Source organism: Ixodes scapularis, unplaced genomic scaffold (assembly GCF_016920785.2).
Source record: "Ixodes scapularis isolate PalLabHiFi unplaced genomic scaffold, ASM1692078v2 PGA_scaffold1__304_contigs__length_218370807, whole genome shotgun sequence".
Classification (NCBI taxonomy): Eukaryota; Metazoa; Arthropoda; class Arachnida; order Ixodida; family Ixodidae; genus Ixodes; species Ixodes scapularis.
In genome coordinates this window covers 32,040,712-32,061,937 of record NW_024609846.1, presented here as the reverse complement: position 1 = coordinate 32,061,937, position 21,226 = coordinate 32,040,712, and the positions used below count along the sequence as shown (strand labels likewise).

At 47.2% G+C, this 21,226-nt stretch overlaps 1 protein-coding gene across 1 annotated transcript in view; it reads left to right on the top strand.

Annotated features, from left to right (window-relative positions):
* LOC8023440 overlaps positions 1 to 21,226 on the top strand; it is a gene marked incomplete at its 5' end in the record, with an annotated part of 103,520 nt that overhangs the window by 50,438 nt on the left and 31,856 nt on the right. The window contains one exon of the mRNA XM_002401139.4: positions 18,481 to 18,599. Within this exon, the coding sequence (XP_002401183.2) occupies positions 18,481 to 18,599 (119 nt within the window). The remainder of the gene's footprint in view (positions 1 to 18,480; positions 18,600 to 21,226) is intronic.

Here is a 21,226-nt window from a genome sequence, read left to right as displayed (position 1 = left end):
ACTAATTCAATTCCGCGCTTAATTTAGCGGTTGAGAATGACGTCACATGACTTGGGGTCTTGTTATCTATGAACAAATTCAGTTCCTCCGCTAGATTTAGCTGGAAAATTGACGTCACGTGACCTCAACAGCGATTACAATTCCCCGATAAATTAAGCGGGAAAATCTACGTCACTTGACATCAACACAAATTCAGTTTCCCCGCTAAATTTAGCGGGGAAGTTGACGTCACGTGACTTGGGGTCACGTCACCGGCGAACAAATTCAGTTTCTTCGTTATATTTAGCGGGAAAATTGACATCACGTGACCTCAAAATCAATTCAGTTTCCCCGCTATTTTTAGCGGGGAAAATGACGTCACATGACTTGGGGTCACGTCACCTATGAGCAAAATTAGTTTCTCCTCTAGCTTAGCGGGAAAATTGACGTCACGTGCGGAGGAGGACGAGAAAAAAGAGAAGGGGAGAAGGAGGAGGGGCATACTCTCCCCTCCTTACCTCCCCCCCCCCCTCATTCTTCTCAAGAGCTGCGCTCTAATTTTGCGTTACTCAGATTTGTAAACATCTTTAATTTTTTATCGAAATATTGCTATCCGGAGATCTCGCCTTTTTATGAATAGTCATTTTATTTTAGCTTATTTGTTTTCCAAGTAAACCATGGATTGTTCGTTTTAAACTGGAGCGGGATCCTTCAGGAAGCAAATATTGTTGTTCTGTAGCACATTCAACCAAAGAACGAATGTACTGTAGCCGGTGTAAAACTACCTTTTTTGTTTTGTTATTCTTTATACATAATGATTGCGAGCTTGCTTTGCATGAGGTAGCAGAAGCAAACAAGACTAATCAATACGCAACAAGTGCAAAACATTTAATAAATGTATGAAAAATTTTCGGCGATGGAGGTCTAATCTGATAGCGTGTGCCTGTCTGAGCTTTTTCACTATATAGTAAACTCAAATTCTTCGTCAAATTCGGTTTTCGATTATTGAGTGTAATTGTCGACCTCATTTATGCACACCGGTAACGGATTTTTTTAACTGTATTGCACGTAAATCAGCCAGATATTCCACATTTGCAAAATGACAGCTTGATATAAAGTAGAGACAGGCATGTTAGAGTTTTAAAGATTAAATTCGCGCATTGAAACTTTTTCTCGGCGTTGCCGCAACGTAATCAATCTAGAAAGTTGGTAACTTTGTTGTTTTTTTTAGCTTGACACGCCGTGCTCGCTAGTAAGCTGAATTTATCAACCAAATTGTTTTCTAGACATAATAATAATTCGTTTATTTCCATCTACATTGATGGTGGAGGTCGAGGGAAAAAGCTGTGAAGAACAGCTTGACAAGGCACTCGACCCCCTACATAGTCACAACAGCAGAGGTACAGGCAAAAATGATACTTCATGCGAGAGTACAAAACGGGTGAATAATATACGATCACAACACACATATTGTAGAAGATTGAATAACCCTGGAAATATTTAACAAACCGCATGATCACTGGTATCTTACCTACCTAGGCTTACAAAATATTCTCCAAGTTGCTTAAATGACATCCTAATAAGGTCCAGCTCACTAGCACCAAACTGGTTGAGCAATTTAGGCAGCATATATCTAGTCATCTGAGAGCCGTAAATTGTCCTCGGTTCCTTCGCAGATAGATGTGCCAAATTTGTAAGAAAACGCGTGTTTCTTTAGCTTTCCATTTTGAATGTATTGCCAAGTCTATAGTTGTATAAATTGTATGTATTAATAACGCGGAGAGCCGTAAACAGACCAGCTGTATGAGAGTCAAACGAGACACCACTGATAGACCTCAGCACCCTTTTTTGTAATAAAAATATGTTCTCAAGATTGAATAATGTAGCTGAGCCTATACTGTAAAACACTGTGTAACTAATATAATTATACTGTATAGCACTCGCTAGACAGATACGCACGGGGCATAGAAACAATTAACTCCCTGGAGTCTAAACCTATACTATTAGGTTTAAGAAATAACGTTTTCGTATCGCGTGTTCCGGATTTAGTAAATAGACTCCTCCTGCTGAGCAACAATGTTCGTTTCAGCTGTTGCAGATAGGATTTCTCTCTTCCTTTACTTTTCTTCCTCAGTTTCATCCTTCTTTATTTTCCCGTCTTTTTCTTGTCTTTCCTTCTTCCCTCGCTTTATTTATTTATTTAATTATTTTATCTCTTTATTTATATGACTTGTATATTTTTTATTTATTTCTCCCTCTTACTTTTTTTGTGGCTGCGTAATGAGCCGTGCCGCTGATTCAAATTTCGTTTAAGGTCTCGAGAGACCGAGCGTGAGAGAGAATTAAGAAGAAGGAGGAGGAGGGGGGTCGAGTCTCGGCGGAACTTTCCAAATATTAATTGGAAGCGTTCTGGCGCGTGCGTCGTTTGACGCGGGGGCGTGCTTCTCCCGCGTTATTACACGCCTGCGAAACCTCCGGGCGTTTACGCAAGCCGCCCGCGACCCACTGTGCCTAGTTTACAGAGTGTTTCCAACTGATCGGTTGGTGTTTAGGGGCAGCATTTGCAATACGAGCGCTGCGAGGAGGTGACGAACGCCTTGGTCGTCCTCGAGCGTCCCTGCCTCCCCAGCCGCTTTCTTCCCAGCCAGGTGACAGACAACATAACGCGTGCGCACTTGCGACCCATCTCCGCGGGAGGCAACTTTGGCAGATTACCTGAGTTGTGGAACTACCAGCTTTACTAGATTACCTCAGTTGTGGAAATCCCAACTTTACTAGATTACCTCAGTTTTTAACTCCCAGCTTTACTAGACTACCTTAGTTGTGGAACTCCCAATTTTACTAGATTACCTCAGTTGTGGAACTCCTAGCTTTAGAAGATTACTTTCATTGTGGAACTCCCAACTTTACCAAATTACCTCAGTTGTGGAGCTCCCAGCTTTACTAGGTTACCTTAGTTGTGGAACTCCCAACTTTACTAGATTTCCTCGGTTGCGGAACTCCCAGCTTTACTAAATTACCTCAGTTGTGGAACTCCCAGCTTTACTAGATTACATTAGTTGTGGAACTCCCAGCTTTACTAGATTACCTTAGTTGTGGAACTCCCAACTTTACTAGATTACCTCAGTTGTGGAACTCCCACGGGGGGTACCCCCCTCACTCACTTCTGTCCGCCTCCCGTAAGGTCCCTAGCCTCCCTTCGTTTAAAGCGCCATCTAGATTTTCGTTTCAGAACTGTACGTTGCATAGAATAACGGCGGAACACCAGCTAGACGCTGTGCTTCGAAACCTACGCATTCCATAGAATACACTGCGAGCAAAATCTATGAGCAGTTTCGTAACTGTGCTAATACAATAACGTTGGCAGGAGGCGTCCAGTATTAAATTTCAGGCGCTTTTCACGGTTCGAGTTTTTCCCTCTCTTAAATATTCGGATAGCAACTGAGAGAGAGGAGACGAGAGCTCCAAGCTCTGACTGGAATGACTGACGGGTAGACGCTGCCTTTGCCTTTACTCAATGATCGAAAGCGCAAGAACGCGAACGCCGAACGCCAGACGCCGGCTTTCGAACGCCTTGAGAGAGAGACTAAAAACAAACGCACCTCGTCTACCCACCAATCATTCCAACCAGAGCTCGGTGTTCCGACTGCCCGGGTGTATACCCCCGTACGATTAACTTGCAAACGCGGTTCCAGTTGCTCCGTCTCTTAAATCTAGGCTCTGTACCGGCGTCCGCTCGCAGCCGTCGCCCCCCTTCGCGGGAGCTGCAGCGGGAAACCGTACAAGCGTCGCGACAATGAATGACGCGTCCCCGAGGAACTTCGTTAGGCAGAATCTGTTTGGGAACTTCCTGCCGACGCTACACGGCGGAAAGCGCCCGAAACCACATCTGAGTTGAGTGTGCCTAGATTTCGGAGTGTTTCCAACTGCTGGATCAGGGTCACGTGGTTCATGGACCCCGTTCATAAACCCTGGATGGGAGGAGGTGACGAAAGCGTTGATTTGTCTGCGAGCGTCTCCGCCGGCTTTCCGCCTTGGTAAGCCACGACCCGGCGCATGCGCTTTGGCGACCAATCAGCGTCGGAGGTGTCCGCCATTAAATTACAGACGCTCTCCCTTGTCTGAATTGCTTGCTCTCTTAAATCAGGCTCTCTATACGAGTCTTTGCCGGCGTTTGGAAGGATAGTTTCAAAAAGTAATTCGTTACAGTTAGATACTTTCAGATAAAAGTGTCGAAGTTAACGTTAGAGTTACCGCCACAAAAAGTCATTAGTTACGGTTATTTTTAAAAAGTAACGGCGTTACTTCTTAAGACTACAAATCTATAAAACGAGTAGCGAATGCAGACCCCCCCCCCCCCCCCCCATAAAAAAAGCAATAGTGTTTTTGTATGGTTATACCAGTCTTGTGCGTGAGTTAAATATTCTACTCGAATTACTATGTCTTAAATTGGTATCTTGCAAATACTTTCAAAAGTCAGTACTCAGCACACTTTTGGATTACCTTTTGCGTGTAACTTTGACTCAATTCTTAAGTGACTTGTCGGTTACTTCCACCTCTTTTCAGACGGTCGATGGTGACCTAGATTCAGCTCCGGTGGCATTGCTTTTGTGTCCATGGTGACTTACCTTTCGCCCCCGAGTTAGCACGATGGAGCTTGTTCCCTCTCCTTTCTAATGGAATGCTTTTTTTTATTTCATTTAAGTTAACTTTTTGACATGGGGAGCTCCTGGGTGGGGCTGAGAAAACATATATTTTCTCACCCTGATTAGAAGGAGGTTGGAACCTGTGGTATAAACATTTTGCTTGTTTGTTTTTTTTTTATAACTTGTAATTTGATAATATCTTGGCAGTAACGAGTTATTTTTATGAGTGTCTAGTACTCTACCCAGATACTTTTCAAGTTTGGGCATTCCGTACTCTACTCAGTTGCTTTTTAGCCTGGTGATCAGTAAGCTAACTTAAGTACTTTTTTTAGTATCTCGTACAAGCCTGGTTTGTACAGTCTGAAGTTAGCCCCAGTCTTGTACACGTTACGGGAAAAAAGCAATCAATCACAATTACAATTACTCTCGCTTAAAAAGTATTCAATTTGATTACTTCATTACTCGAGACGAAAAGGAATTGGCCATATTCTTTGCAAAAGTAACCGTTACTTACCTGATTCAATCAATCAATCTTTTTTGGGGAAAAAAAAGTGGAACACGGGAAGCGCGCGTGGCTGGCGGGAAGGTCAGAAAACCCGTAACTTTAGCGCCTGCGAGCCAACTCCTTATGAGCAAAGTAATAAATAAGCAGACACAAAACAAACAAACCCGTCAATTTGACGTTTCAGACGCGGACGAACAAACGAGACGCGAAGGGCAAAATATGGCCCTCGGTCTAGCGAGTTCAGGCCGGCCTACATCTTCGCGCCAGGTGCGCGGTGCCGCACAGTGCAACGCAACGCAGAACACCCGGCGCAAACGGGCGGACCAGGTTCTCAATCGAGCGGCTCTATAGTGTTCGGAGAGCGCGCGACACGCTCCGACTGAAGTCGGGGGGCTCGTCACCAGACCCAGGCGAGGGTGAGCGCACGTTTCCCGGCAAAGACAAGTGTGCGACCACTGCTGAAGGGAACATGGAGTGCCGGGCGCGAGCACGGACGGGGGAAGGGAGACCCGTTCGGCCGGAGGAGCGCGACAGCGACGCTGAGCCGACCAGAGACGGACCAGAGACGGACCAGAGACGGACCAGAGACGGACCAGAGACGGACCAGAGACGGACCAGAGACGGACCAGAGACGGACCAGAGACGGACCAGAGACGGACCAGAGACGGACCAGAGACGGACCAGAGACGGACCAGAGACGGACCAGAGACGGACCAGAGACGGACCAGGGACGGACCAGGGACGGACCAGGGACGGACCAGAGACGGACCAGAGACGGACCAGAGACGGACCAGAGACGGACCAGAGACGGACCAGAGCCGGACCAGGGACGGACCAGGGACGGACCAGGGACGGACCAGGGACGGACCAGGGACGGACCAGGGACGGCCTAGGAACGGACCAGGGACGGACCAGAGGTGACGTCAAGGAGGCGGACTCGGACGTTCGCAGTCGCGCCTCGTAGTCCAGTGACTGATCCCGACTGACCAGCGTACGAGACGCGCGGCGCCGAACCCCCTCGAATCCCTCCGTGCATCGCACCTGGTGGGGCAGGGGAAGGCGGGGGGGGGGGGGGCGGGGGGGGGGGAGGGAGGGAGGGAGGGAGGGAGGGAGGGAGCGGGGGAGGGGGGCTTCAGATAGAGAAGCATTCCAGTTGAGGAAGTACTAGGGCACTGTGATACAGAGTCTTCGGGGTGTCTCTTCCAAAATGGCGAGAGAATCTGGGCACGAAGCCCGGTAAACTGCGAGCCTTAAGGTGTATCCACACGACGGACCGGGCCGCGGACCGATTGATCACGTGATGCGCGGCCCGCGGGCCGCCCGGCTGCAATGAGCATCCACATGGCGGACCAAAAGAGCAGACGACAGAGTGAACGGGCCGGTCTAACCCTCGACCTCACAGCTCCGCCAAACGCATGCAGCGAGCTGCTTTGAGGCTATTTGTAAGGAGCCAAGATGCAGTGTTGCCAACCGTAGGGTAATTACCCTACTTGTAGGGTATTTTAGGCATTTTTGGTACATTGTAGGGTTGTAGGGCCGTCCGGCCATTTCCCCTCCAAAAATAAGGTAATTTCAAAAAGTGAAAAAAAAAAAAAAAGAAAGCTCCCGTGCAGGTTTAGCACAGCTTTGATAGCTTTGCAAACTCGTGAGCTGCCACACCATGACATCATGCAGAACGAAAGTATCCAAGTTGCAAGACGAGCTAACAGAGAGTACCACACACCAAGCTGGAGAGTATTGGAGAGCTGGAGCAACGAGCAAGTGGGAGAGGTGGGAGGAGTGGGAGTTGCGCGGAGGGAGTTTGGAGCCAGAGGAGGTAACTTCCCAGTGGACATATTCCCGCCAATTTTTCTCTGATGACTCTGGTACATCCGGCGGTTCTTGTTACACCTGCGAAACACGTGGCACCACGGGCGAAACCACCCCGAGCCCACCAGAACCGGAAGCCACCTGTTCAACTGAGCTCTTCTACGACTAACAATAGCTGGAACTACCACTCGTCCTCTGCGCTCTTTTCTTATGGCGCGTTGCAATTAACTCTTTCCTTACCACGCCCATAAAGCGTCGATCACCGATGATCGACGAGTTTTAGCGACGTTTTAGCGAACGAAACAGAAGCCATGACGTTTCATCGAATGACACTTTGGCGAATACGAAAGAGCCGCCGGTTTCCTATCCTCCCCAATAGCATAGTTTGTCGAAATAGTACCTTAGTTCGACGAATCCCTAGGCGCGGTACACCCAAAGAAGCTAATATGCCGCTCGGATTAGCTTCCTTTTGTAATGAGCCGCCTTGTCTGTCGCCGCGAGTGCTGGTCCCACGTAGCCCAGTTTTTAATTTGACGACTAATCGGCTAAACGTGTTGGTTGGGGATATGTTTGCGCTCGCTACATCACTGTTGTGCTGATTATACAGAGCGCACCTGAAAGCATGGTGTTCTAGAATAATGCAGGTATGCGCCCGGATGCGTGCCCTGTCGCTTTGCACTGTATTAATATTACCCTGTATCATGATCATTTATGCAACAGTAATATCTGAACAAAGATTTGCCTCGTAGAGTAAATTGTAGGGTAATAAGAAACATTCGTAGGGTAATGTAGGGTTTTCTGGACGTTGGCGTGGGGTATTTTCAAAAAATAGGTTGGCAACACTGCCAAGATGGAGGTTGAACGAAAGAGACGTTTGGCCGCGGTGGCCCTGGCGTTGACTATTGAGGACGAGGAGGACTTAAGTGAACCAAAGAGGGCATGCATTTTTGTCCCACAGAGCGGGGAATCGCTCCACGAGCGCAATGAAGTAAAAAGTTCCATCGTCGCACCATGCCGCCATCGTCGCACAACAAAAGGTTCGCCTTCTTCGTCTTCAACAGTTGGCGCCAAAAGAACACGACTTTGGATTTGGATTCCAATCTAAATAACAAAAGTCAGCTTGTTGCCAGACTTAGCACTTCAATTATACTAAAAACGCCGCGGTCCGCCGCCAAGGTCCGGGCGAGAAAAGCGCTTGGCATTTCTCAGAAGCGCGGGCCGCGGACCGCCGGCGGACCTCGAAAAGCGGTGACGTAAGATCACGTGATGCGCGGCCCGCGGGCCAAAACAGCAATTTGGTCCGTCGTGTGGATACACCTTTACCGACGGCCCACACGAGGACAAAAAACCAGAGTGGGCGCGGCGCGAAGGACACGCCTAGGAACGACGGAGTGTTTTGCCGTTTGGAAAACGGGTCTTTTGTACTCTCCATTCTTGGATTGAAATAATCGGAGTATATCTTCTTCATCCACCAACCGGGGTAAACCATCCTCCTGTCGGAGATGTTAATCGAGGATGCCTCGGCAGGAAACTTGTACGAACAAAGAGTGCCACTAAAACGGGAGGGGGAAAAAGAAAGTTACAACTAATTTTAGTATTTCCCGAAGTAATCAGATTAATCTCGCGATTCTTTATTTCTTTAATAAAAGTAATCATAATACTACAAAAGTACTCTAATAAGGAATTGATTACAAGTACTTCGATTGCTTGTAATGACTTCCGTACAAGTCTGTCTGTTCAGCCGCAATGGTGTCTCAGCTGTAGATGAGCAATTTAACCACTGCAGTACTGCTAGCCTAAGGTCTTTAGTACACGAGTGCACGCATGTCTGATGCTCATCCAATTCGGGCAGGGGTGGGGATTGAACTCAGGTGGTTCTGTAGCGCGAGCTTTCGCTCCGCCTGCTCCGAGCTGGTGTACGCTATACTCGGTACACCCTTAAAACCCCTGCGCAAAGTTGCGTTTGAGAGCGTTTGACCGCGTTTGACAGCGTTGCGGTTCCGAGAAGCCAGGACATACCTCCTTCGTATGTGGCGTGCCAAGCTATTCCTTGAATTGAATTCCACGCTTCATACAAATCACAGATGTGCCGGCGACTCGCTTTCCTTTGTCGACGCTGCGCATTCAAACGCCACTGTGTGTAGCACTGATCTCTATTATGGCGCATTGCCGCTTTCCGAGCAGGGCGCAAGTGAAGCCGCCGGAAGTTTGATCCGTGTACCGGAAGTCGGGTGCATTCAGTCAAGGTTTTGGCCCATACTGTCCCGTGTCTTTGAATGGGTTTTAATAATCATGCTCCGAATTAAATCCCGAGAATGCGGCATTTGAACTTAGGACATGTGCACACTTGATCAACTAGAATCTCAAAATGTCTACATTGAATAGCTTCCCATGATACTTCTCGGGTGTGCATGCGCTCGTACTACGCAACAAGCAGACTCTCTTGAGGGGACAAGCGAAAATCCAGCGCCCTCGACGCTTTTCGATCTAGTACTCGGAAAAGGTACAAAGCCTGCTAAGCGGCTTCTCCCGGAAGTGAGCGCTTTCACTTCCGGGAGAAGCCGCTTACTTCCGGTGACTTCAGTCCCACGCGCTCGACGCGTCATCCAGCCTCCTATTGGTGACGTGCGCGATCGAAAGCGTCTCTCTGGTCGACCTGCCACGATTGACCAAATGCTGACTATGACGACAGCAAAGGATTTCCCATCGACGGAAAAAAGAGGAATGTAAGAACTTTAATCTTGAAGGTGTTGGCAATGTTGATGTGAAAGTGGAATGATTTTGAGCTTCCGCCATGCTAATTCCAAACACCATTGAACTTGTTGTTCGCGAGGTAGTGACGTCACGAGAGGACACCATAGGAGGGCGCCACTAAAACATCTCGCGGCTAATAGTAGAGATCTGTGGTGCGTAGGGGCCTTTAAGCTGAGACTACGGCCAAGCGAGCTAACCCACGCTGCCGGCTTTGAGACGCGCGTTTCCAACTCGAGTGCTCGTTCTGCAGAAGAACGCCTCGAAGCAGCGAGCTCGAGCTCTCGTGCTTGCGGCATTGACTGCAGTCTCAGCTTAAAGTGAGACCCGCCCTCGGTTAGTGTGGTTCTGAACCAACAGATGGCGATGGGATCGGCTTCCAGACCTGTCCATCGATGCAATGAATCTGGCGTGGCGGCGCTTAGATACAGTGGGGTACTTTTCTTTCTCCTGAAATTGACATTCCTGGGGCCCTAAAGTCGTTAAACACAAAGTTGGAGCGGGAAGTTCGTGGAGCGCGTCGATTGGACCTCAGCGAGAAAAGCGCGAAGTCATCGTCGTGATCGGCCAATCGGTGCGCTCCGTCAACTTCGGCCCCAACTTTGTGTTGGACGAGTTCAGAGGCCCTGGCCGTTCACTTGTTTCTCGATTCGCGAGCTTTCTGTGGAACGCGGCCCGGCTGCTCCGGTTCTCGTGCCAAGTGAGTGGCGAAAGAATTATAGACGCTTTCAGGCAGCTGTGCATGGGCGCCGCCATAACCGACCTTCAGTTTTTCTTCCCTCTTATTCCGTTCGCTCCACTTCATCATCACCACAGCAGGACAGGTTATTGCCATGTGAAGTGTTACTGTGTCCTTCTCCCCAGCATAGGCCCTTGTGGAGACTCGTCAACGCCCGCTTCAGTTGCTCGGCATCTCGGTAAGACAAGAGAAGGTCGGCTATGGCGGCTCGATTTGGCGCGCGCTGAAAGCGTCTATAGTCACAGTGCAGGTGAGCTGGTGTAACTTGAACATGAGGGTTCATTTGAGAAATCCCGGAGAGAAGCTTACCGGAGAAAAGCTGAAAGGAGAAAAGCTTGCCTACCTTTCTGCGGGCCGGAGAAAAGGTTACCAGTCTTGAGACAGAACCCCCCTCCACCCCCCCCCTCCAAAAAAAAAAAAAGCTTACTAAGATTTACACTTTTATGCACGTTGGTAATGTCTTTATCCATTCAATGCTTATTTCATGGAGTGGACAATTTGTTCCTGCATTCCTGGATCGGGTTGAACATTTTAAAAGCAGTAGTGGAGCTAAATCTACGGGCGTGTCCCATGCAGGTGGTATAGACCCTTTCCTTTACAAACGCCACGGGGCGGTGCCCGTCATTGACGTCCCAGCGAATTTACGGTTCATAAAAAGAATTCACAAAGCCCACTTTAACATCGCTGCTTGAAACGTTGATGAAACATTTAACCACCAATTTTTTTTTCGGAAGAACGCTGAAGGAACCACGAAGCGCGAGATCCGTTAAAATGTTTCGAGTGTTCTTGTAATCCAACTTGTCTCCTCCAAGACGTTAAATCGTACAGCCGAAAGCACTCGCTAAATTTCTGACGTCGTTGCCCCCGTACCATTTGCGCTTTCTAGCACTGGCCGTGCATACGCAAGCTCTACAGGCTTGCAAAAACGGAGCGACCGGAAGTCGCTTGGGGCGTAAACAGCGGTTCATGTTTGTAAACAGCAAAAGGGTCTATACATTTGAAAGCAAGGCGCTTTGCTGCAACCTTCGTTTCGCTTTTCTGTCGGCCATTTTGTCGTGAGTGTGCTGCCATATTTAATTGTGACAGCCGGGATAGAGGAAATGTCAGTTTTATTTAGATGCTCATTGGAAGAGCTTAGAATATTGAAAGTGTGCCTTCTTATATGTCGAAATGTGAAGTTGCGGAAATGAAGCATCCGCTACTAGTAGATGAAATGTAATTTAATGCATTCTGCAACACCTACACACACATAATTTAATACCTAACAATTCAGGAAGGAACTACTCAAGCAGCAGCCTACTACACTGGTTGTATTTTCCCCCGTCTATTCTTCGATTGCCGGTTTATACATATTTTTTTTTATTTGAGTTTTATTGTGCAACCAAATTTGTATAATCAATGTATACTTAAAAGGACACGATTTATTAGTAAAATTCAGAATGACCGCTGTATGTATGGCATCCAAACACACTTGAGTAGAAAATTGTCTTGCTTGTATGTTTAGACAGCCTTGAAGTCGGTACGCCTCAACGGGTGACCTGGCTCTCAGCTGCAGGTGAGAAATTTAGCCAGTGCAGTACAACCGCTACCCTGGGTTTTTAAAGCTGCGTCACCCAGTAGTGATTACACGAACGCGTGCCGGTACGGGTGAACGTAGTTTAGTTAGGCGAAGGCTCGGTTCATAGATTCGCTGGTGAGCTTTTCTCCGCATCCACCAAAAGTCCGGTTAGCTTTTCTCCGCATCGGACGGTTTTGCGGTGACCATTTATCTCGTGAGCTTTTCTCCGGTGAACTTATATCCAGTGAGTTTTTATCCGGTGAGCTTTTCTCCGCCGACCAAAACTGAGACTAGGCTAGAAAAAGAAAAACACAAAGGAAGACAGAAAATCCCCAACACCGTCACCACAATCACCAGAAGGAACAAAACCCCACGACTAGAAAACACAATAACACAAGAGCGTAAAGAAACACACGCACAAGCACACGCACACGCGCACACACACACGCGCACACACACACAGACACACACACGCGCGCACACATACAACCACGCACACGCACACACACGCACACACACGCACATATACGCGCACACACGCGCACACACGCACGCACACGCACACACAGGCGCACACACGCGCGCACACGCGCACACACGCGCACACACGCGCTCACGTAGTTTTTAAGAAAACGGGGTAAACCTCTTAACGTCGGCTACTAAAAATTTACACAAAAGGTCACAGTTCAGCACAACCACATCATTGCCCTCTGCGAACGCAAGGGGTTCATAAATGAACACGAAGAAAAGGACATTCCCTTCCGAGATCGAACCAACAAATTAATAAAACTGCGCTTTCTCTAGCAAACGACACAGTCCAAAGATACACATAGACACTGCTAGCACTTCGGAACTGCCTACTCGGATCCGCGACCTTGTGACAACCTGCAACATTCCTTAAAAAAATAAAAATAAAATCTTTCAAGCGCAGATATAGTTTACACTCGCTTCCGAACTGCAACGACGCCTGACTATGCATTTACCAGACGTCTTTGTACAAATCGTTTCTTGAACTACACGTTTCATATCATTACATCCTTTGTGAATTACTTCAGTTTCGGACCAGTTCGCTTTACATGCGTGACATTCCTGAAAGTGTCCGACTAACTCGGAGTTGGAAGCGTTGTTTCTCACTTTCCGTTAGTCATCAGTCAGTCTATTATTTATACACATCGACGTTTGACCTAAGTATGTGGACACGCACTACAAAAGGATCTTGTAAACCACAAACCGACCTTTCGCAATGTCTTTTTTTTTTTTTTCATTTTTGTTTCGATTTAAAAAAACGTGCGTTTGCAAAACTTTAAAAAAGAACTTTAAAAAGGGACCTTTTGCTTGCGCGATGAGAGCGCGTCTCCAACAAATGTGATCAAAGCAAAACGTGGAAATCGTCCTGAGGTAATGGCGAGGCACATCTTCGACAATAGAACCGACGCGTCAAAAAAATGGGATTGTCGGTGCACATTTATCGCCCCGGGGATTTCGGAAGCCAATTACACGTATTTCAACGTCGTCAGATTCGCATGACGGTCGGCCGTTTTGTCGTGCACGTATTTATCGCTTTATAGATTAAAAAAAAAAAAAAAAAAAAAACGTGATGACGTAATAGACGCGTGTTTCCGAAATTCCAGCTTGAGAAATTAAAAACTTCAAAAAGTAAAAACAAAAAAATATTTGGTCAGGATTTTTATTTTAGTTCACTGGGATTTTCAATTGACAGTGAGACTTGAAAACACCAACTAATTCTCCTTTTCTGTTGCATATATTCAGTTTGGTGAACACAAAGTAGGTCTGTCACAAAAGTATTGTGCTTACAACATAACAAACGTAATGCCAATGTTAAAGAATTACTCACACCAATAAAGGATCAAAATAACTTTTAGCACTAAGTGCGGGGACAGTTAAAATGACTGAAGCCTATCAATTATTAATTATTAGTTTTATTGATAGTTATCACAAAGTTTAGGCGATGTAGCAATTTTAATTTGTGACTTCTGCGGACGCACTAATCATGCAACAAAAATATTAAAAAAGTGCAAGGGGTGAAGTGTGACATTATGTCAAATATTATGTACGTACGCATATTGCGCGCGCTGATGAAGACTGCAAAAGCGCTACATTTTATATTCTTCAGCGCATCAAAAGTTAAAGCTTGTACACGTATACTGTTCAGGCTGTCATGTTTGCATTTTCATAGTACTTTATTGCAATGAGACGTAGTGTAAGATGTATCTCCTGATTGCTTGCAATAGAACAAATGGGAGCATTCTAACTTTAGGCTGCTGAAGAAAAAAAAATAACATGCTGACGGCTGACAATCTTTTCGGTTAAGCCACAAAGCGCGCACTGACAGCGAACTTTCGCCACGTGGTTTTGCACCGTCATGGTTGTTCTTGACAGACGACAACGTTTACACACGCGAAGGGAAAAATCTGAACATTCTGCGTTGATTGTACCACACATAGCCAATGGTGTAGGTTTTTTTTGTTTTTTTTTTCTAATCCGATTTGATTCTCAGTGTAAACTATAACCAAATCAATATTGATAAACAAGCGTTAAAAGTGATTGGCACTGTGCATATTTATAAGGCAAGCTCTTTTTCACCGTAAGTGGGGTCCATATCGTTTCGTCGAAACACGTTTCGTGGAAAAGTTTTCATGGACGCACAATACATTGACATATTTCATGAACATACTACGTTTCATCGACACTTGAATGTTTCGTGGAAACTTGTTTTGTAAACATATAAAACTGCAACGTTTCGTCGACAACGTATCCTTTTTTGCTAAGTGGATTGATTTACTGGCTTCATTTGGTTCACTGGAAGGTTACCGGAACCAAAGCAAACTCACTCAGACGGCTCCGATAGGGTAAAAACAAATTCGCGAGTGCAGATAACGGGCTTTCAAACACTCTTACACTACGCGTGGAAACCCCTCACTTCGCTCGGGGAAACTTTAGTATAATCTGAGGCCCGAGCTTTCACGAGCCCTCATCGGAACAGCCATGGATTCGGCCAGCTATAGGCCCATCTAGAGGCGGCGATAGAGGCGATGTGCGCGGACAGACGATTTCAACAAAACGTCGCAATATCCGTCAATGAAACGATCGTGGGGGAACCTTTCGATGAAACGAATTGTGGATGGTACGTCGCAGTATACGAAACAATCTGTCGATGAGACGTCGTTCGACGAACTGATGGCCACCACTCGGCAGGCTCGTTCAAAGCACGAAACTCGATTTGTAGCTTTTGCTGTGCTGAAATGCCCACAATATATTTTTTTTTGTGAAATGTCGAAATATCGTTATTACCGCAAAGGTTGTGTAGTTTGTGCATAATTTTGGGGATATGTGCCTCACCTTCTTTTCTCATGGCAGCTTCAGTAAAGGTCGAGTGACTAGTCTTGGCAGGGGCTCCAAATACACGACAAAAATAACAATCGCCGTGTTCCAAACTTTACTCGATCTTACTCCAAGGCAAAGGTTTTGTGCTTTGACGTTCTAAAACCTACCCGCGTCCAGCGTTTTTCAGTCTTGTCTTATCACGTGACACGACCCGTCGGAGTAACTCGGATTCATTTGGGTAAGATTTGGAACACAGCCGATGTCATCACGGCCGCAACCGTGGCAACCAAATCAAGGAGTTGAAGGGCGAGTTGTCACATTGATCAATCAATCCCATATGGGAATGTCCACCGATCTCTATGACAATTGCTGGGGCGCGCTCCCCGCTTCGCGCATGCGGCCACCGCAACGATCATCTTGCGTGTATCAAAGTCTACCTTTTGGAGCATTGTACAGGTTGGGCGGCAGCGTGCTGAAGACATGTTTTCTGCTTGTTCGCCGTTATTCGCCGAATCATTTTTTTCTTAACCTTGTGTATACGGTTGTAGTTGCCTTTGAAAACACGTGTGAATTTTTACAAAAACGGATCATTGCAAAAAAAATGCACAGTTTGTCAAACGCCAGTTTTGCCGGTCTAGCGGCGTGATCAAAGCTTTCTGTCATGCCGAAATCCTGCTGCACGAGTGCTATCTTGAGCGCACTACTGCGCTACTCACGCACTCGGAAGTCTTTCTAAAATTCATGATTTAGTGGTTTTCAATGACGCTCGGCAAGTTTCTAATTGAAGCCATTTGTCGATTTTCTTTCAGTTCAAAGTTCATTAACAAATATTATTAATTAGCCGACAGATCGTTACGATTGGCCCCCTATACTATGTCACCTTGGCCGTATACCTCACGTGCACATACCGCATAAGTGTAGCTTTCACGGCGATATTTTAAACAAATCTGTTAAGCTTAAAAAATTAAAAAAACTCCCTGTGTAATGAATCTTTTAGAATCTCTATGCAAAATTTATTTGTGACAGAGGTTTTTATCCGCCGCCTTGCTGCTAAGTAATACCGAAATCCAAGGTAAGGAAAGCACAACGTACGTGTGCTTTGAAGGTAACGGTATTTCGTTACATATGCAGAACGGTAACGAATCTCAATAATCCGTTTATATCGGACAAGCAAACGAGTAACGCTATTTCGTTACTTATTCTCGGTAACTAGCACAAGACTGTATGAGGCACAGCCTGAGGCCTCCCTGCCAGCCATCCATAACGTTGAGTTAGGGTTTCCTTATTTACGCCACGTCATGGAAACATCGTAGTAATGTCTTTAGATGCGGAGCGTGCGCCCTCTCGCAGGCGACAGTCCCCCTCCCGAGGGACCTCCATAACCGAGCTGATCTAATAACGTTGCCCCTGGCTCCGCACATTCATTTTGGCAGGGAACGATCGGAGCCAAGGTACACCGAACGCTTTCCTTTGTTTTCAGTCAGAAAAGGCGCCGTGGAATTGAGATGTCTTCTACTTGGACTTATGCCTTAGCCACACGGGCACCCTCAAACGCGGTTAGGTGGGGCCAGACTTAACTGCTGTGTAGGCTGTTCGGGTAACTAGGGCGTAGATGGAAGTAACTGTACGCCACACTTAATCGTAACTGCGGTCTAGGATGCCGATCGCACACCCTTTAGTAACCGCGGTTAAGGTTGACAAGCGTGCTTTTTGAACTAGAGCCTTACTGTTAGTCTGAATGCCTGCGTTAGCCCTCCACCTATTCCTGCACAGGAGCAGAGATCAACTTAGACTTGCCTCTCCGTGTTTCAATAAAAAAGAAAAAAAAAAAGACTCGCTTATCGTGCGCTGGGATATTCTAGAGCCAAGTCTTGCCCGTGTCTAGAATTGTTAGCATGAATGCTCGAACCTGCAGCCTGTGCGCTAGAAAATCGCCGCGGGTCACTGGAAACGGCGAATAAACAAAAAATTGTCCGGCTTATTCACCAATTTCAAAGACTCTGGGACTTTTTAATAATGCGCTAAAAACATCGAGATATTACGGAATTGACACCGCAGTGATACATTCACTTCAATAATCAGAACCATACAATAAAAGACAATCCATTACGTTTTTTCGTCATTTTACAGCTTAATTGGCACATAAACCAATAAGGCTTTTGTGCAAGACGTGGCAGTAGTGGTACAGGGCAACGCTCCAAACGGATGCTTGAACGTGAATATTATATTAATTATGGTTGACCTGCTGGATGCTTTCTTTTTGCGCACGTTACTAAGCAGCACTTTTATCTCTGCCAGAATAGGATGTAAGTTTGATGGAGGTCTATTGAATCTGCGTACTGCGAGCCTCATGGACGCTAAATAAAGCTGTCGTGAGACATTTCTTGTATCGATGCTTTGTGTCTAGTGTGCGCAAAGTCTACCATCATGTAAAAAGCCAAATCCGACGCTCTAATGGCGGCACTACACAGCTTCCACACACCAAAAGCACGAACGTCTTCGAAAGCATTAGAGCAGAAAGGGGAAAAGATGTCGGTCCTTTTACGCCACCTTTGATTTACGAAATCGAGGGTGCTTGATCTAGCCGAGCGTGACCTCCTATCGCCGCCATTAGAGCGGAAATAATAGAGCTTTTGGGACTGCCGCAAGGTGACTCTGACTTTTGAAAGGGATCTGTGCTTCCGGGCGCCGTGACAAAGTCGACCAGCAACTTGAGCTCTCGCGCTGTTCTTCCAACTGATCGAATTGCCTGTTCACAGCGTGACATGTAAATCCTATTTCGTAGTTGGATGCACGTAACAATACGTGCCCACGTCTTTTGTGGTCAGGCTTGGTCGTGTATTTACTCGTTCGGGACTCCCGTTTCAAGACGCTTCGAAGGCGCACTCAGCCTTCTCGAACGTTGGTCTATAGGGAGTATTCACTAGACGCCATATTTGTGGGGGCTGTTTAGAGCGCATGCTCAGAACGAGCTCGCATCAATAGGCTGCTAAGACCGGCACTTTGGTGCGGAATGCACGTTGCAAAAGAACTGTGGAAGCTCGCCATCAGCACGCGCTCAGCATTCGCGCACCAAGCTATGGCCGCCAGTGAATACTCCTTATCGCGCTGTTGCTTCTCACCCGAGCATCCCCTGGCTCGTGCGCAGGGACGCTGACGCACCAGATGCTCAAGTTCCGCGCTGCCAGCGGCTTCCTAATGGCCCAGACATACTTGTCCACGGTGCTGCTCTTCTCGGGATTCTACCTCATCATCTATAGACTTGACGTGAGTGCCTATTCGTACGTTTCCGGCGCGTTGGTGGGTGGATGAATGCATGGATGCACACGGCCGAACCCTGTTAATCGGGCGGTGGCTAGCGAGTCAGTGTAGTTTTCAGCAACGCAGTTGTCGCTCGGAAGCATGGTGTAAGGCGCAAAGACACAAGAAAGAAGACACACACAGACACCAAACTTGTTTTTTTTTTATGTAGTTGTTGTTTTGCGTGACTTACACCATGCTTCCTAACGTTCAACGGCTAGCCCAACTAAAAGTCCTACAGTCGTCGCCTCGCGGATTTCGAGCGACCTTTTCCCAGGATCCATATCGACAGGCGTTCCAGCTATGGAACCTGGAGGGCATCTTTGACTGATGCATTTGCTGCGTCCTCAAAAGGCGTCCCTCCATTTCCGTTCATGACGTCATAAATTGCCACGCTGTTGCCTGCTAAGACTGTGGCGCAGCTGCAGAGTTGAATGCGGCTAGACGCCTGTTCTGCAGCCAGACAGTCGATTGAAACCCCAGCGGACATGGGTCGGGACGCCACGACGATAGCAATCCTTGCGTCCGGTCGCCCTTTGCGCCAGCATTTCTAGGATCAGCCGCCAGGATTCAGACATCTGACGGCATGTCACACCGGCTCCTGTGACAGTCTGTTGCCACTTTGGGGGCCACTTTGGAAGCATGGGCGGACGGGTAGGTGAACACACCAGTCGAAGAAGCCTTCTAAGCACTATAGCTTGAACGTAATGCCGTCTGCTTTTTCATGCTTGACCGGAACGTTGATCTGAGTCGTCGAAGATGTCGCTTGTCTGGACATTTGACCTAAGCCGTCGCCAATACAACTTGCTTCTACTAACCGGCTTTCTTGAGACAACAAATCTAAGCAGGGCAACGGAAGAAACGCTAAGAATGCGCAAGGGAATACGCTACGTATCTAGCGAACCAGTGGGGTCTGAGTTCTACGCTAAACTGGGGTCCTAAACCTTAGTCAAGCAGATAGTGACTGCGCAATTGCAGGCCGCCACGTTGCTTATCCCGGTCAAAACGAGCGAGGATGGGGGATTTTACGACGCGAGCATTAGCTCCGCGTAGTCAAGGAACCGGATGGCCTTCCTTCTCTCCCGCGGGAACCTTCGAGTGACGTCACGGCATACTTCGTGTGACGTCCTTAATTTGCTCGTGTGACGCGTCGGGTTATACATCGGGTATTGCGTGCAGGTTTTTTTTTTTTTTACTTGTTTCGTTCAGTTAGTTGCGACGCTTGCCACTTTTCAGATTTCAATATCCAGCAAGCCCTGCTAAGCGGATTATCCGCGGCCAAGATTTAATCCTGTCCCCCTCGGCTTCGGGCCGCCCAGTTGGGGATAAAAGCGGTGTACTAAGAAGGAAAAGGAAAGCCTCGTAAATGGACTCCTGGAGAAAAAAAAAAGTAGCCCACGTCAAAACAAACTGGTCTGTCTCGCTCTTTATGGAAGTGAAGCTTTCATTCTGATGACTACTTGGTGGGAGTGAAAGCGAAAGCTTCTTATGGTTCCTTTCGAGCGTTTTAAATGCGTCTCCTCTCAGTCGCCTGCGCGCCGTCTCTCGTCTCTTTCGGCTTCTGTTAACTCGGGCCTTCGTAAGAATGACGGCTTAATCCTCATGCTTAATCTCATTACCCCACCTGCGACGGATCGGAGAAAGGTTGCGAACGTCGTTGGCATCGGGCCACTTCGTCGAGAGCTCCTTCGGGCTCTTGCCCGCCACCCTAGACCCCCTTCCTCCGTGAGGCCCCTAAGGGCGTGCTTCGCCACGTGACGCTGCCACATCGCGGGGAAAACCCGCCTCTGATCGACCGCGCGAATGCGGAACGTGAACAATTCGGGTGGGTTTCTCCCGTTTGTGCTTCGAGCGGAGAGTGAGTGACCCCTGACGTGCGGACTAAGAATAATGTTTAAATATCAACGAATCCGTTCAGGCTCGTAGGTATTTCGTCGCGTCCAATTCGCCATCGCGGGTTCTTGCTCCGGGTTGCGACACTGGCGATTTCGATTGAGAAACTCCGGCTCGCTTTGATAGGGTTTCTCTATCGCGTTACGAAAGTGCATCGAATCTCAGAGCTCCGACCAACGACGGCTGTGGCTCGCGACAGCTGACGAAAGTAGCCGGTACAGAAACGAAGCATTTTCCAGCGCGATTCCTGTGCAAGCGCTTTCTGGCGACGCCTCCAGGCAAGACACTGACCGCACTAATTGAAAGATGCGCGAGTTCCCTCAATCACTTTCACAAGCTTAGATAGATGTTTCGTCTCGCGGGAAACTTTTATGGAAGATCTAAAACCAGGGAGAAAGATACCACTTAGTTTGCTTATGTATATAAAAAATACCTTCACTTTTAAAGTCTTCTAATGAATGAAATGCAGCATTTAAGAAGCAATCGTTTTAATATATATAATGTCTTCCTTCTACTTTCTTTTGATTCTCTAGTTTTACTTATTTTACTAGGCTTTATTTATTCACAATTACATATATAACTAAGTTACATTTTATGCAATGTAACTGTCGCGGTATTTTAAGAAGTATTGATGATGTTAATTATTTAATGGATGAGCTTCGGCCCATCACTCACGCTTTACAAGAAAACCATATTCAGTC